Source organism: Carcharhinus amblyrhynchos, chromosome 22, assembly GCF_965287045.1.
Source record: "Carcharhinus amblyrhynchos chromosome 22, sCarAmb.v2.hapA, whole genome shotgun sequence".
Lineage (NCBI taxonomy): Eukaryota > Metazoa > Chordata > Chondrichthyes > Carcharhiniformes > Carcharhinidae > Carcharhinus > Carcharhinus amblyrhynchos.
This window is the reverse complement of record NC_137345.1, coordinates 8,039,696-8,055,340: the sequence shown is the minus strand read 5'-3', so window position 1 is coordinate 8,055,340 and position 15,645 is coordinate 8,039,696. Positions and strand designations below refer to the sequence as shown.

Here is a 15,645-nt window from a genome sequence, read left to right as displayed (position 1 = left end):
ACATCAGAACTAGTTGAAATGTTAACTCTGTTTCTCTCTTCACTAGTATTGCCAGATCTGTTTTTTCCCCCTCATTTTAGGGTAGGGTCTGAACCCAGAAACTAAGTCAGAAGTGACAGTGATACTAATTGAGTCAAGCTGGAAACATTCAGACAAAAAGGCCAACTCTCATCTTTGAAATAGACTGTAGAACTTGGATGGTTCAGATAAAAAGGTAACTAACATTCCTAAGGCTGTTTATTTTTAAAAAGTACGTTATAAATAAGAATAAAGTTTAGAAACAGACCAAAGTATAGAAACTGAGAGACAACAAATAAAAAAACAAAAATCAGGTTGAAACCAGTTTAAGTATTTATCTTTGTCATTTCGGTTAACATTCACAAGATTTAAGTGGCATTAATATTGTAACAGCTAAGATTCAACATTACAGATGGATGCTGAAAACTCTTGATAGCTAACAACACTATTGTCAAAACATAATGTCAGTATTGGCAAGGTTTCAACATGTACCAACAATGATTTTAAAAATCTGTATGATTCATTATTATATGAAAATATGGCAGCACAATTGGATTTGTAATTCCATATAAAAGAGACAAAGTGAAAACGGAATGATGAGTTGCCAATTTTCACACTCATACACCTCTCAAGTCAGTCAGAGTGGTACTGCAGTACGTCAGTTGTTAAAAGACATTCCTAAAGACAGGATCTACAGGTATTTAGAGAGGCAAGAACTGATTAGGGACAGTCAGCATGGCTTTGTGAGTAAAAAATTCTCATAAATTTGATTTGAATTTTTTGAAGGTGTAACCAACAAGGTAGATGAGGACAATGCAGTCGATGTTGTCTATATGGACTTTAGCAAGGCCTTTGACGATGTATTGCAGATTGTTGCATAAATCTCACGAGATCCAGGGTGAGGTAGCCAATTGGATACAAAACTGACTTGGTGACAGAAGTTAGAGGGTGGTTGTAGAGGGTTGTTTTTCAAACTGGAGGCCTGTGACCAGAGTTGTGCCTCAGGAATTGATGCTGGGTCCACTGTTATTTGTCATTTATATCAATGATTTGGATGAGAATTTAGGATATAGGTTTGGTAATTTTGACACCAAGACTGCTGGCATAACGGACAGTGAAGAGGGTTATCTAGGATTGCAATGGGATCTTGATCAATTGGGCCAGTAGGTTGATGAATGGCAGATGGAGTTAAATTTAGATAAATGCGAGGTGATGCATTTTGGTAGGTTGAACCAGGGCAGGATTTACTCAGTTAATGGTACAGCGTTAGGGAGCGTGATAGAATAAAAAGCTCTAGGAGTATAGGTTCATAGCTCCTTGAAAGTGGAGTCACAGGTGGACAGGGTGGTAAAGAAGGCATTTGGCATGCTTTGTTTCATTGCTCAAAACATTGAATACAGAAGTCGGGATATCTTATTGAAGTTGTACAAGACATTAGTAAGGCCACACATGGAATACTGTGTACAGTTCTGGTCACCCTATTATAGAAAAGGATATTATTAAACTAGAAAGAATGCAGGAAAGATTTATTAGGATATTACCAAGACTTGAGAGTTTGAGTTATAAGGAAAGGTTGAATAGACTGAGACTCTTTTTTCCCTGAAGCATAGTAGGCTTAGGGATGATTTTATCGAAGGCTATAAAATAATAAAGGGCATAGATAAGGTAGTGAACATCTTTTCCTAAAGGTAGGGGAGTCGAAAACTAGGGGGCATATGTTTAAGATGAGAGGGGAAATGACACAAAAGAATCCGGAGGGGCCATTTTTTCACACTGAAGGTGGCGAGTGTCTAGAATGAGCTGCCAGAGAAAGTAGTATAGACAGGTACAACTGTCTTTTAAAAAGCACTTAGACAGTTACAAGGGTAAGATTTATACAGAGAGATAGATATGGGCAACTAGGATTAGGTTAAATGGTAAAAACTGGGTGGCATGGAGCAGTGCATCTGAAGGGCCTGTTTCCATGCTGTAACCTCCAAGAGAGGGTTGGCTTTTGTCTAAGCAGGAATTAAGTAATGAGGTCTGAGAAATTAAAAATGGGTAACTGCATTGGCCACGCTAAATTCTTCCCCAGTAACCTGAACAAGTGCTGGAGTGTGGTGATCAGGGAATTTCCAGTTGCCTCACTGCAGTGTTAATGTAAGCAATTGTGACAATAATAAATCAATAAACTTTAAAATTTTATGGATTAGTAATCCAGAGACCAGACTAATGTTCTGGGGGCATAATCCCACTGTAGCATCTCGTAGAGCTTAAATTCAATTAATAAATCTGAAATATAAAGCACGTCTCAGAAATTGTGACCATGACAATGATCACCAATTGTTGAAAAACCCACCTAATTCACTAATTCCCTCTAAACTAACATGACTCCAGATCCACAGTAATGTGGCTTATTCTTAACTGCCCTCTGAAACAACCTAGCAAGCCACTCTGTTCGAAGGCAGTTATGGATGGGGAACATATACTTGATGTGGGTATGCCGGCGTTGGACTGGCGTAAACACAGTAAAAAGTCTGACAACACCAGGTTTTAGTCCAACCTATTTATTTGATAATATACTCACAAGCTTTCGGGGTTACTCCCTTCGTCAGGTGAATGGAGAGTTCTGGCCTCAGACAGAGCATATAAAGCACAGACAGTTTAGAGATTACTGATTCAGATAGAATCAGTAATCTCTAAACTGTCTGTGCTTTATATGCTCTGTCTGAGGCCAGAACTCTCCATTCACCTGATGAAGGGACTAACCCCGAAAGCTTGTGAGTATATTATCAAATAAATAGGTTGGACTAAAACCTGGTGTTGTCAGACTTTTTACAACATATACTTGCCAACGATGCCCATATCCCATATCCCACAAAAGAATTTTTAAAATATGGATAGTAAGCAGAATTTGGATTAATTCTAGGATGATCAGGGATCTTGGTCAGTGGTAGCACTCTGTGGGTGTGAATCCCATGCCAAGACTTGGGCACAAAATATAGGCCAACAATCGGTGCACTGTTGAATGTGATGTTTGTACTGTAGTGATTTTATGATGAACAGATGCCCTCCCATCCCTTTGAAATGGACATGAGTCCTCTTATGGCCAATATTTTGTCCCCCAACCAAACACTAAAGCTGATTATCTGGTGATTATTACTTTGTTGTTTGTGGCACCTTGCCATGTGCAACATTAGCTGCAACCTTTCCTACATTACAACAGTGACGAAACTTCAGAAGTTATTTAATCGGCTGTGAAGTGCTTTGGGATTTTCTGAATTTACCATATATATAAATGCAAGTCTTTCTTTTAAAGTGGGCAGTCAACTTTATTGAATGCTGCAATTTTTAAAAAATGCATGCATATGCAAAGCTGTTTTATTAAAGTAATACCACCTGTTGGGTCTGGACTGGGCAAGCTGGCAGTTCTATGCCATCTAGTGTTCAACCACAATAAATCTTGGAATGAGAAAAGTTCATTTCCATAATCAATCCTATTCCTACCCAATATAAATACCTCCTGTACTATCCACCTCCTCACCTGACTACATTTTAGAAACATAAGGCACAGAATGTGGCCATTCAGTCCAATCTGCCTGTACTGCTTCATTAAGTAACTATCAATTAGTCCCAGCGCCCCACTCATTCCCCAGAGCCCTACAAATGTTTCCTTTTTATGTATATATCCAATTCTCTTTCAGTACCAAGGTAACTCACCTGTGTTTGTCCTGCTGTCACAGCTGCCTGAGGCTGTTGAATAATAATTTGTTGCGCTTGACCTTGTTGGTTCTGAACCTGAACAGCCTGTCCACTTTGTAGCTGGAGTTGACTTGGTTGAACCAGCTGGATCTAAAAAGAATGCATAAACAGTCCATATTTGTGACTGCAAATTATATGAAGATGCAATCATTTCTTGTGGGGTTAGAACAAGCTGGGTTAGAATAAACTGGACAGTCCTTTAAATTCTTCACTTCTGGCAAATCATACCAAAAATTCTCTTACAAACAGCAAGCTACAGGATACGGTCCTCAATGATATATTAACAGGATCCCCTAGTGGATAGCAGAGTGAACTGAGCTACTTTTGCTGTCAGTGATTATTGATTTTTTTAAATGGAGCAAGAAAAGGCACTCCGTTTGTCAAGGAGATCATTGCTGCAGATGGCCTTATTCACTGATTCCCTTTACCTCAAAGTTCCCATCTATCATCACATTGTTCCAAATTGAAATTCTCAATATTCAGGATGGCACTCAAAGTCATGCTTATAAAAATATAATTTAACTAGTCAATAGCCCAATAAAAACAAACTTAGTTCCATCTAATCCATTCCACTGTGCCTGTGCTGCCTCTCCGGAATAGCCACCAATCAGTCCCAAACCCTTGCGCCTTTTCCAAAGTCCTGCAAATACCTTTTACTTGTCGCTCTTCCTTCACGATGCTTCTTAAAAACTACCTTTTAGGTCAGGTTTTTGCTCACTTGTCCAAATATTGTATTGTGAAATTCTGTTTGATAATGCTCTTATGAGATGTCTTGGAATATTTTATTACATGGTGTATAGAAGGAAGTTGTTAACAGGGTACGAAATTATGTATTTGTGGAACAGCCAATTTATTAACCAAAGTAAACCTAACAGTTCAGAAATATGTTCACTGCAGTTAGTTACTGCTTGCCCGTGTAATCTATCAGGTGACATGACGAAAAATTAAATGATCATATCAAAGAACTATTATAACAGTCTGTGTTTGGAAATACACTCCAGCCAATTCAGATGTCATTATTATGCCTATATATATAAAACAAAGCAATTTCCTTAATCCTCCCCTGAAAGTGCAGTCTCTTGCTTACACAGACAGTGGTAACCCTCTTATGGGACTTTACCTTACTGACCATTCTTCATGTGTGAATAGTAAATGTTTGGCTATTCAATATGCAATGATCATTAACCAGCGTAAGACCATTCTGACATAGTATCTACTGAAAGTGTGTTTTCTGTCAGGTGTCATCAGAAAGCAATCAGAGCATACCCCCGGCTGATTTTAAACTTTCAGAAGTGGGGACTTTTACTGAATTATGTTATTTATCACTTGCTGAGGTTGACCAACTCAGCATGGGGTAGGAATCAAACCTAATTGGAATAGCTTAGTATACCCATACACAACATAAGAATAATACTTGTAGATCAATACAACAGAAATGTTATCTCTAAATCAAAGAAATTAAGAGAGAGGAGAAAAGAGATTATTTTAGAAGAACGAACTATATGCTGACCTGTTGTATACCTTGTCCTCCAGAGACAGGAACCTGCATAATTGTCTGCCCCTGACCTGTAGGTACTGCCTGAACCATGATTGGCTGACCAGTGGAAGTAATTAGCTGACCACCACTAACTTGGACCATTAATGGCTGACTCTAGACCAGTGAACAATAGAGAGGGATAACACAGAAAGATAAAAATAGATTAGTACTGTCTTACATATACAAAAATGCATTACATATATACAACACCCAAATAATTTTCAATGTCACAATCAGTATCATAAAATCTGAAGTTCTATTTTCCCTTTGCAGTTTTCTCCTCAAAGTTCTGATCATGATGAAAGGAAGGAACAGTTGTCCACTTTAACCACTCCCAAGTGCTCAGTTTTCAAGTAACGGATGCTGGCTTGATCCTTGAGGAAATCAAAAACAAACTTGATCCTTAAATCAAAGTTGAGACAGACAACTTCTAGCAGGAGTTTCTGCACAGCAGCCAAAAGAGAGGAATCCAGAAATACTGAGGGTAAATGCTGTCCAAATTCCAAACTGGCAGCATGAGCCATACAGCAAATAGCTAGTCTTGCAGTTGATTTAGAGAAAGGACAGGGAAAAGTATTTTAAAAAGGCAGGCTATTCTTACATTCCACCTGAATCCTGGCAGTAGAGTACAATCCGTAAATATAAATCATATGCACAAATGGAAGTATTTGACCCATTTGATTCATACCTGTTGTTGAATCTGTCCCTGAACCACTATCTGTTCAGTTGAATTGCTGTTATTTGCCGTGTACTGTTCCATTATTAACTTGAATACGTAAGAAGCTTCTTGGCAGAATGTTGTTCAGATTGAACAAAATCTGAAAGAAAGTTACAGCAATAAAGTTAAATTCTATTACATTTTGAAAACCCAGTTATATATATTGTTTCCTACTATCTTGCCTGTCTTACCTACAATATAAAATATTGTAGGTAAGACAGGCAAGATAGTGAGATACAAGTTGGATAGAGTTTAATACATAAATATGCACAAGTGCACCCAACCAAACATATTGTGGGAAGGGGCCTGACAAAGGAGGTCACACGACGAAAATGTCCTTTCACCCCCATCTCCTTAATATTTTGATTATTAATGGATGCTCAAACTCTGCACAAATTGAAACTTAAATGAAGTCTTGTACAACACCTCCTGGCTATTGTATTCCTTCCCTAGGCCTCCAGCCTAAACAGTCGTCATGTAGAAAGGTGATCATGGTCAAAGGTCAGCCGGCAAGCAGGCACAAGTTTCTCAGGCTAGTGTTCGTGACCTGAAAATCTTCAGCTGCTTCATCAATGAGTTTCCTTCCAATCTAAGACCAGAATTGGGTCCGTGCATTGACTATTCCAGTGTTCAGCTCAAATCAAACCTCTCAGATAATGAAGTAGCCCATGCCAGCTTGCAGCAGGATTTGGACTGATTACGTCCTGACTCCCCAAAGCTAGTTCACCATCTACAAGGCACAAGTCAAGTCTTTGATGGGATGCTGTGTACTTGTCTGCTGAGTGCTGGAACTCCAACAACACTCAAGAAACTCAATGCAGTCCACTTGATCCATGGTTTAAACATTTATTCCCTCCATTACTGAAACACAGTGGCAGTAGTGAAACCAGGGGGTGTTGTACAAGACTTCATTTAAGTTTCAATTTGTGCAGAGTTTGAGCATCCATTAATAATCAAAATATTAAGGAGATGGGGGGGTTAAAGGACATTTTCATAGTGTGACCTCCTTTGTCAGGCTTGGGCTGACAAATGGCATTCATCATTTTTATATATTCATTAATGGTATGTGGGCATCACTGGCATAGTCAGCATCTGTTGCCCTTCACTAATTGCCTGTGAGAAAATGATGGTGAACCACCTTCTTAAATTGCTGCGATCCACGTACTATAGGTACAGCGACAGTACTTTTAGGAAGAGAATTCCAAGATTTTGATCTAGCAACAGTGAAGGAATGATGAGTGGTTTGGAGGGAATCTTGCAGGTTGTGGCGTTCCCTTGCATCTGCTGGCCTTGTCCTTTTAGGTGACATTCGTGACGGATTTGAAGGTGCAGTTAAAGGAACCTTGGTGAGCTACTGCAGTGCATCCTGTATAAAGTTGCCATGGTACCAGATGACCATATGCTGCTCTTCCTTTTGAGAGGGGGAACTGACAGGTGGTGAGTTAACCAGAGGATCATCACATGTCAAGTGAGGGACAAGGTTGAGAAGGCAGGTTTTCATGAATAACCTCAGTCATTGTGGGAATTGAAGCCATGCTGTTGGCTTCACTCTGCATCGCAAACCAGCTGTCCAGCCAACTAAGCTAACTGACCCCCATATAGTACACACTACTGCCACTGTATTTCAGTAGTGGAGGGAATAAATGTTTAAACCATGGATCAAGTGGACTGCTTTGTCCTGGGTGGCACTGAGTTTCTTGAGAGCTGTTGGAGTTCCTGCACTCAGCAGGTGAGTACACAGCATCCCATCAAAGACTTGACTTGTGCCTTGTAGATGGTGAACTAGCTTTGGGGAGTCAGGGCGTAAAATATTCACTGCAGAATTCCCAGTTCCTGACTTACTCTTGTAGCCATAATATTTATATGGTTGGTCCAGTTCAGTTTCTGGTCAGAGATAGTTCCCAGAAAGATGACAGTTGAGATTTAGCAACGGTAATGTTATTAAATATCATGTGGAGGTTGCTAAGATACTCCTTTGTTGGAAATGATCATTATCTTGCACTTGTGTAGCACAAATGTTATTTGACACTTATAAGCTCAAGCCTGACCGTTTTCCAAATCCTGTCCCAGACACCAACTGCTTCAATATCTGAAGAGTTGCAAGTGGTGGAATCATCGGCAAACGTCCTTGCTGCTGATCTTAAGGTGGTGGGAAGGTCATTAATGAAGCAGCTGAAGATAGTTGGGTGTAGAACACTAACCTGAGGACTTCTAGAGAAATGTCATGGGACTGAGATGGTTGGCCTCCACCAACCACATATATTTTCTTTATGATAGATGTAACTCCAACCAGTGGGGAGCTTCTCCCACAGCTATGTTGCCAGGACTCCTTGATACAACACTCAGTCAAATGTTGTCTTGATGTCAAGAGCAGTCACTCTCCCATCAGTGCCAAACAAATGCTGACTTTTACCAGCTCCAACGAATTTGCATTGACCTTCAATTGCAGCACAAATCCCCCACTTTCACAAGCTTGGGGATCATCACTGACCAAAAGCCTAACTGAACCAACCATAACAAACACTGGTAATTTCAGTAAAGGCTAGGTACTCTTGAATGGCTCACTTGAATCCTCAAAATTTCTATTATCTACCAGGTTTCATTCAATGGAGTAATCATTTCTTACATGAATGGGTATAACTACAAATATATTCAAGGACAGAACGGCCAGCTTCATGTGTATCCTTGCCATTGGACATAATATATAACCTATCCACTACCAACATGCCGTGGATACAGTATGTAATAACTGCAAGATGCATTGCAGTAACTCAGCAAATTTATTTAGACAGCACCACACAATCCTGTAACTTTTTACCACTGAGAAGGGAAAATGCAGAAATATGTAATACTATCACCTCCAGCTTCCCCATCAAATCATACACCATTTCTAACTTGGATCTACATCAATTCTCCCTCATTGTGGTTGCGCAAAAATCCTGTAATTGTCTACCTAACATGATCAGTAAACTACTCGTGTTCACAATGAAGCTAGCTGTTCATGAAAACAGGTTTTTCACAGCAACTATAAATAGGTAATGAATGCAGTCTTCCTCATGTCACATATTTCAACGACAAATAAAAAGAAATGTCACATTCACTGTCATCACAAGTCTTTTTTCCAAGCCCTCAGATGCTTGAATGTTCCAAACGTAGGCTATGCTTATGGATCTCAATCCATGCCCACTCGAGCTAGCGACACAAGAACAGAAAAAAAGAACAGAGGTCTCGAGGTTATAAGCATGGCTTTGTTCTGATGTTGAGATAATTAAGGATACTATAATCTACAATCTTGATTACGTTAAACTTTAAAGCAATAAGGGCAGCACAGTGGTTAGCACTGCTGCTTCACAGCACCAAGGACCCAGGTTTGATTCCCAACTTGGGTCACTGTCTGTGTGGAGTTTGCACATTCTTCCCATATCTGTGTGGGTCTCCTCTGGGTGCTCTGGTTTCCTCCCACAGTCTGATTGGGTGCACTGACCCCAACAGGTGCTGACCCCAACATGCAATGGTCATTACTGAGCCTAAGGCCATCCTGACATAGCATCTACAGCAAGTGTATTTTCCATCAGGTATCATCGAAAAGAAATCACAGCACATACCCCTGGCTGATTTTAAACTTTCAGAAGTGGAGACTTCTGCTGAATTATATTATTTATCACCTGCTCAGGTTGACCAACTGGTGACGAGGGGAATTTCACAGTAACTTCATTGCAGTGTAATGTAAGCCTTACTTGTGACTAATAAATAAACTTTGACTTTAATGATGTTATCCATTACAATGTCTATTCTAATCCGCAATTTGCACTGATCCACCATTTCCTTACAATTATGGGAATAAAGGTCATTTGCTCCATCCCTGATGAATACCATCCCACAGTTGCAAGCAATATGACTTAGAGAAATTAATTTCAACTGACCCATTTACTAATACTAATTGAAAATGTCTAATTTGATTAATAATCAAACTTTTTAGGTTCTTAAAACAGACAAATGATATCCAATGAGATTGAACTTTCTAGTGATAAACTTTGAGCTACTAACTTCAATGTAAAACATATATGTGTCATAAAATAAAAAATCTATTTTCACCACAAGTGTACAACTGGCGAGGGCAAGATCTGCAAACTTGCTAAGAGTAATTCACAATCATACAGGATTCTTTCAACTCACCAAAAAGCATTTCGCAAATAAGTTATGAAAATTGTTCCATTTGTTGACAAACTTCGTCATACTTGATTATTTGCAATTTCTAATTTATCACAACCATTTCTAAATTCTTGTCTCCTACTCCCCTGCCAATACTTTGAAAAGTAGAAAGCTTTCTTCATTCCAATTCTCGCTTACCTGCAGCTGTCGTGTTAAGAAATTCACCTTTGAACTAGAGGCTTTCACCTCTCATTCTGAGTGGGATTTCAGGTTTAAATATATTTCCAATAGTTTGTTAGTATTGTGGGTGAGGGCGGACTGGGAGTCTAATTTCCAGACAGTTCAGGAAGATTAACACTGTGATTCATCACTGCAGAAGCGAATGGACATTCAGAACAGGTTTAAGAAATTGAGAATTCAAAAGCACAAAAGGTGACATTTCTGAATCTTACGCTTCTAGCATTCAAAGGATGTTGTTATTCCTTGTAACATAAAAGTTAACATTAGCATTTTTCTTTTAGGGTGCTATGTTGTCTTCACCACTGCTGTTAAGATGTATGAAATCTAGGCAAATAAAAGGTTAAGCATTAAACCAGTCAAAAGTTTTGTTGCTTTTACCACTTCCTTCATGATCGCAAATTTCGAGGTGGTCCGAAGTGGTTCTGATTCAGCAGCTTCCAAACTTCATTACTACTGATTAAAAATATTAAATATCCATTTTTAATTGCAGTCAGTATGGGATGGATTATCCAAATCTAGAGTTTGAAGAAATTGAAAACAAGGACCGAGGAAAACGGAAGTAGGCCACAATGGCATCCACTTTAGATTTTTAACTTGTGTCTCTCATGTCTATTAGATTTCCAATGAAAACTGTCCTGGAAATATTAATACACATTCCCTTCATATACCTTTTTAACAAAATAACGTTCCCTTACTGAATCGCAGTGTGCATTGCTAAATGAGTGGTTGGAAAGGAAGTGCAGATATGTTTATCAGCAACTTGTATTGAAATATTAATTCCAAAGGGACAATTTTAATTATGTTCAGATCTTCAAGACTGTGGGACTGTTGCAGTACTTACTTCCTAACACATGAGGGAACTCTGCGCAGCTCTGAAAACAAGACACAAGCACAAGTGTGGTAAAATTTCCTTTTTTTTTAGCCCAGTATGCTATTTAAAAAATCTCTTTCAGTCTCCATTTCTACTAATAATTAGAAGTAGATTGCTTCTATTTAATAAAACATTTCACTGGCAGGGTTGGTAATTCAACTAGAGATCAAATTGACTGGATAAATGCTACTTGGAAGGAACAGAATAGACATTTGGACCTGAAATGACCATTATTTTGAAATTACCACTTACACTGTAAGCTCATATATGATTTATGTACATCTTATAGACTGAAATAGCAGCAATTTATTGCAATGGAATGTGACCCATATCATTCAAACTTGCTCAGATGTGCAATCTATAACTCAGAGTACTATATATATACATACACACACATATATTGCAGATTTCATGTAAATTAGTTTTTAAATTAAGTGCATTAGTAACAGCAGGTACAACTCACACAGCTGTCTGTGAGATAAGAGGCCTATTACTAGCTTGCTGCTGTAGGGCATTTGCAAGGTTCCCTCTTTTAAAAAACTATGCAAGTAAATGAGACATCAGCCTGAATACAGATAACAATAATTTCTTTGCCAGGAGAATTCAAATTTTTGCAAGTTAACAGAGGGACCTCTCAAAAAAATGTTGCCCCTCTCAATTTTCTTCTCTTATTCCATCTTGCCTGATACTGAATAGTTCATGACATTCCTTAATGCATCACACAAATACAGTTTCCAAGTGTTTTGTAACGGAATTGAATGTGATCCCCAAAAAATAATCAACATATTTGCACTTGCCGGTGGGAACTTTATCTGATTTTACCTTCCTTCTCCACAGGCTCCCCTCACATCTCTTCCATCTGCTTTGGCCAAGACTGGCTAACTCATTCTTCACTCTGAAACTATTGGGAGCTGAGCCAAATTGTACACTACAATCCATTTTGTTATAGATGGACATAGTGTATGGACGGATGAGGTAAGAAGTAGGAATAGGTAAGGTATCATCCCTCCTCGCTATAGTAATTGACTCCTTGATCAATATTGCAACACCACCTCCACTGTTACACTGCCCCATTTCCCCTGAAAATTCTATACTCCGGAATATTGAGCTGCTGCTCCTTCAACTAAGTCTCTGTGATAGCAATAACATACTCCCACCAGTTAATCAATGTCCTCAACTCATCTGCCTTACCCACAAGACTCCTTGCATTAAGATAATTGCAATCCAGCTTTGCTATATTCCCTTGTGTCATAACATGCCTGTATTTGCTCTGCCTTCCAGACTGACTTGGTTTTACTTCTATTTATGAGTGTGTATCACCCCCTACTGAACGTCCACTGTAACACATGCCACCAACTCCTTCCTACCTACCTACTACCCCACCACCCCTGTCCCCACTTAGCTTCCTAAATTCTTGTTGCAGGACCTTATGCCGCTTTCTAACTATGTTGCTGTTACCAGTGTGAACCACAATCTCTTCAAAATATCTTGGAGCCCTTCAGTGACATCCTTGATCCTGGCACCAAGGAGTAACCACCCCATCCTGGAATCACATCAGAGAGTTAAAAGTTGAACTCAAAGCTAAAATCTCAAATTTGTGAACAGCCTGGCTCAATTTCAGACAGTGGTGAGAATTTGGTGGTGAAGAATGAAGGCAACAGATTCAGTCTTCCCAATGGTTGAAAACTGCTCCATCCAGGATGACACTGAACTAGCAATCTTAGAATCCCTACAGTGCAGGAGCCATTTGGCCCATAAAGCCTGCATCGACAACAATTCCACCTAGGCCCTACCCACGTATTTACCCTGCTAGTCCCCCTAACATTATGGGGCAATTTAGCATGGCCAATCAACATAAACCCCCACACCTTACAGCACAGACGCATTGGAGGAGCTCAAGAGAAGTGATGACAGATACAGTTGGGTGTCATCAGAATACATGTGGAAGTTGGCCCATATCTGTGCACGTTGTTATCAAGGAGCAGGATGTAAATGAGGAAAGAGCATGGCTTAAGAATGGTGGCTTGGAGAACTCCCAAGGTGACTTTTCACAGGTAGAAAGAGATAATTTAAAAAAAATAGTCTGTAATGAAGGCTGTTTGGGTGTTAATGATTGAGTTAAGCTGGGAAAAGGTTAATAGAGATAACTTGTCTGGATGAGTTGAGAGATAAAGGGGATAACGCTGCTATATACGTGCATTTGTAATAAGAGGCCATAGTGAAGTGGATTTGCAAGCAAATTTAAGGATTTTAAAGTGGATTGGGTTTGGATAGTTCATTAGGAAATAGATAAGGACTTGGTTTTTCAGTTACTAATTTTCAAAGTGGGCAAAGGATTTGGTTTTCATAGTAAACAAGGGAAGGTTATTCATTTTTATTTGGCCCAAAAGATGAGATCAGACAAAAACATTAAATATTTTTATGTTTTGGAAAAGTTGAGTTCAATGCGGTGCTGAGGATAATGGAATTGGAGATGGAAGGGAAAAGGACATTTAAGGAAAGACGTTGAGCTGAGTTGAGAACAGCTCTGTGCTGAGAAAAAGTGTGAAATCTGAAGAAGCTGCCCAGGAACCCAGAAATTCTTTGTTGCAGAAAGCAGTACAATTTCTGAATATTCTTTGATAACTACAGCAGAATGGAGATATTTGAGATGTTGAACGGTGCATCGTCACTGAAGTGACTGCCGTTTGCCTTGGGTGATATTACTGGATTTTTAAAGGGAGCTTTGTTGAGAAGATGTTTACTTGTATGTTCTGACCAAGTGAGTTTTTTTGGGGAATATTTTCTAAGGCCCTTTTAAACTGTGTGATTTTAATCTTGTGTGTTTATGTTTTCATTAATCCCCAAATATACTGTAATTCCATGCTTCTGAAATCAGACCCAAATCAGTGGTTTTTTCTCATTCTCAGAATGCAAAAACAAGGTTATGATTGGTAAGAAAAAAATCCCTCTAGGATTCAGTTTATTCAAAAATAACACCTGCTGTGGTCATAGCAGACTAAGATAATAAAAAAAAGAAAAGTAGGCCATTTGGTCCACCAAACCTGCTGTCATTCAATAAGATCATGTCTAATCTGATTGTGGCCATTCCTGCCTGACCTTAAATCCTAACCCCCTTGTCAATCATAAATCTAATTGAGCCTTGAATATATTCAATGAACCAGCATCCACAGATCACTGGGAAGAGCATTCCAAAGATTGAAGGCCCTCTGAGAAGAAATTCTTCTTCACTTTTATTTTAAATGGGACCCCACTTGTCTTCTATGCCTCCTTGGTCTAAATTTTCCCTTCAGCCTCTCAGCATCGACTTTTGTCAAGCTCCTTAGATACTTATGCTTCAGTAAGATCAACCTTCATTAAATTCTAAAGAATATAGCCCCAACCTCTCAATCTTTCCTCATGAGACACATCTTGATCCCAGGAATCAGCATAATGATCGTTCTTTGAATTGTGTCGATTGTAAACAATTGTACGCAGCATCACTAAAGGTCTGTGTAGCGTAGCAAGGTTTCACTACTTACATACTTCATCCCTCTTGCAATGAAAATTAGCATTCTATTTGCCTTTCTAATTACCTCTATCACAGAAGGTGGGCAGAGATAATGTTCATTCCACCATTTACAAATATATTTCAAAAACTAATGGATAAACATCAATGAAACATGGTACACAGATAGGGTATAGCCCAAAGAAGAATTGTTTTTGGCAAAGGTGCGCATCAAGATTTTTTTTCAAAATGGATTTGTCACGATTGAGGGATAGGGCGAATTGATATTTTTAAAAAGAATGTTAGAATCCTAGAATCCTACAGTGTATAAGGAGGCCATTCGGCCCATCAAGCCTGCACCAATCACAATCCCACCCAGGCCCTATCCCCATAACCCTAGCTAGTCCTCCTGACACTAAGGGGCAATTTAGCATGGCCAATCAACCTAATCAGCACATCTTTGGAGTATGGGAGGAAACCAGAGCACCTGGAAGAAACCCACTCAAACATGGGAAGAATGTGCAAACTTCACATGGTGACCCAAGCCAGTAATCAAACCCAAGTCCCTGGCACTGGGAGACAGCAGTGCTAACCACTGTGTCGCTGTGCTGCCCTGAGGGGATGTCTCAGCTGTCAAAATATGAACAGAATTTTCAGTGCAGGTTGTTGTATGTGGACTAGCTTGAAGCCTCCTCGGTGTAATGGAACTCTTAATAACAAGATTTATTTTTTCAGCTTTGTAATTACAGAGCATCAATCAAGCATAGAAAAGCATCTGGATCCCTTTCTACCACATCATTCTGCAGTCTCTCCCCATTTAAACGATTTTCTGCATTTCTGTTCATCCTGCCAAAGTGGACAACCTCACATTTTCCCAGATT

The 15,645-nt window shown here is 39.2% G+C and overlaps 1 protein-coding gene across 6 annotated transcripts in view; it reads right to left on the bottom strand.

Moving 5' to 3' along the window:
* The window catches only part of LOC145356842 (nuclear transcription factor Y subunit alpha-like), a 48,833-nt gene that overhangs the window by 20,317 nt on the left and 12,871 nt on the right, over positions 1-15,645 (bottom strand). For 5 of the 6 annotated variants that reach the window (XM_080209767.1, XM_080209770.1, XM_080209771.1 and 2 more), the window contains exons 2-4: positions 5,985-6,114; positions 5,270-5,410; positions 3,718-3,849 (exon numbers count right to left, since the gene is read on the bottom strand). In XM_080209767.1, the coding sequence (XP_080065893.1) occupies positions 3,718-3,849; positions 5,270-5,410; positions 5,985-6,056 (345 nt within the window). In that variant the 5' untranslated portion in view covers positions 6,057-6,114. The remainder of the gene's footprint in view (positions 1-3,717; positions 3,850-5,269; positions 5,411-5,984; positions 6,115-15,645) is intronic. The other variant, XM_080209773.1, reaches the window with a different exon arrangement.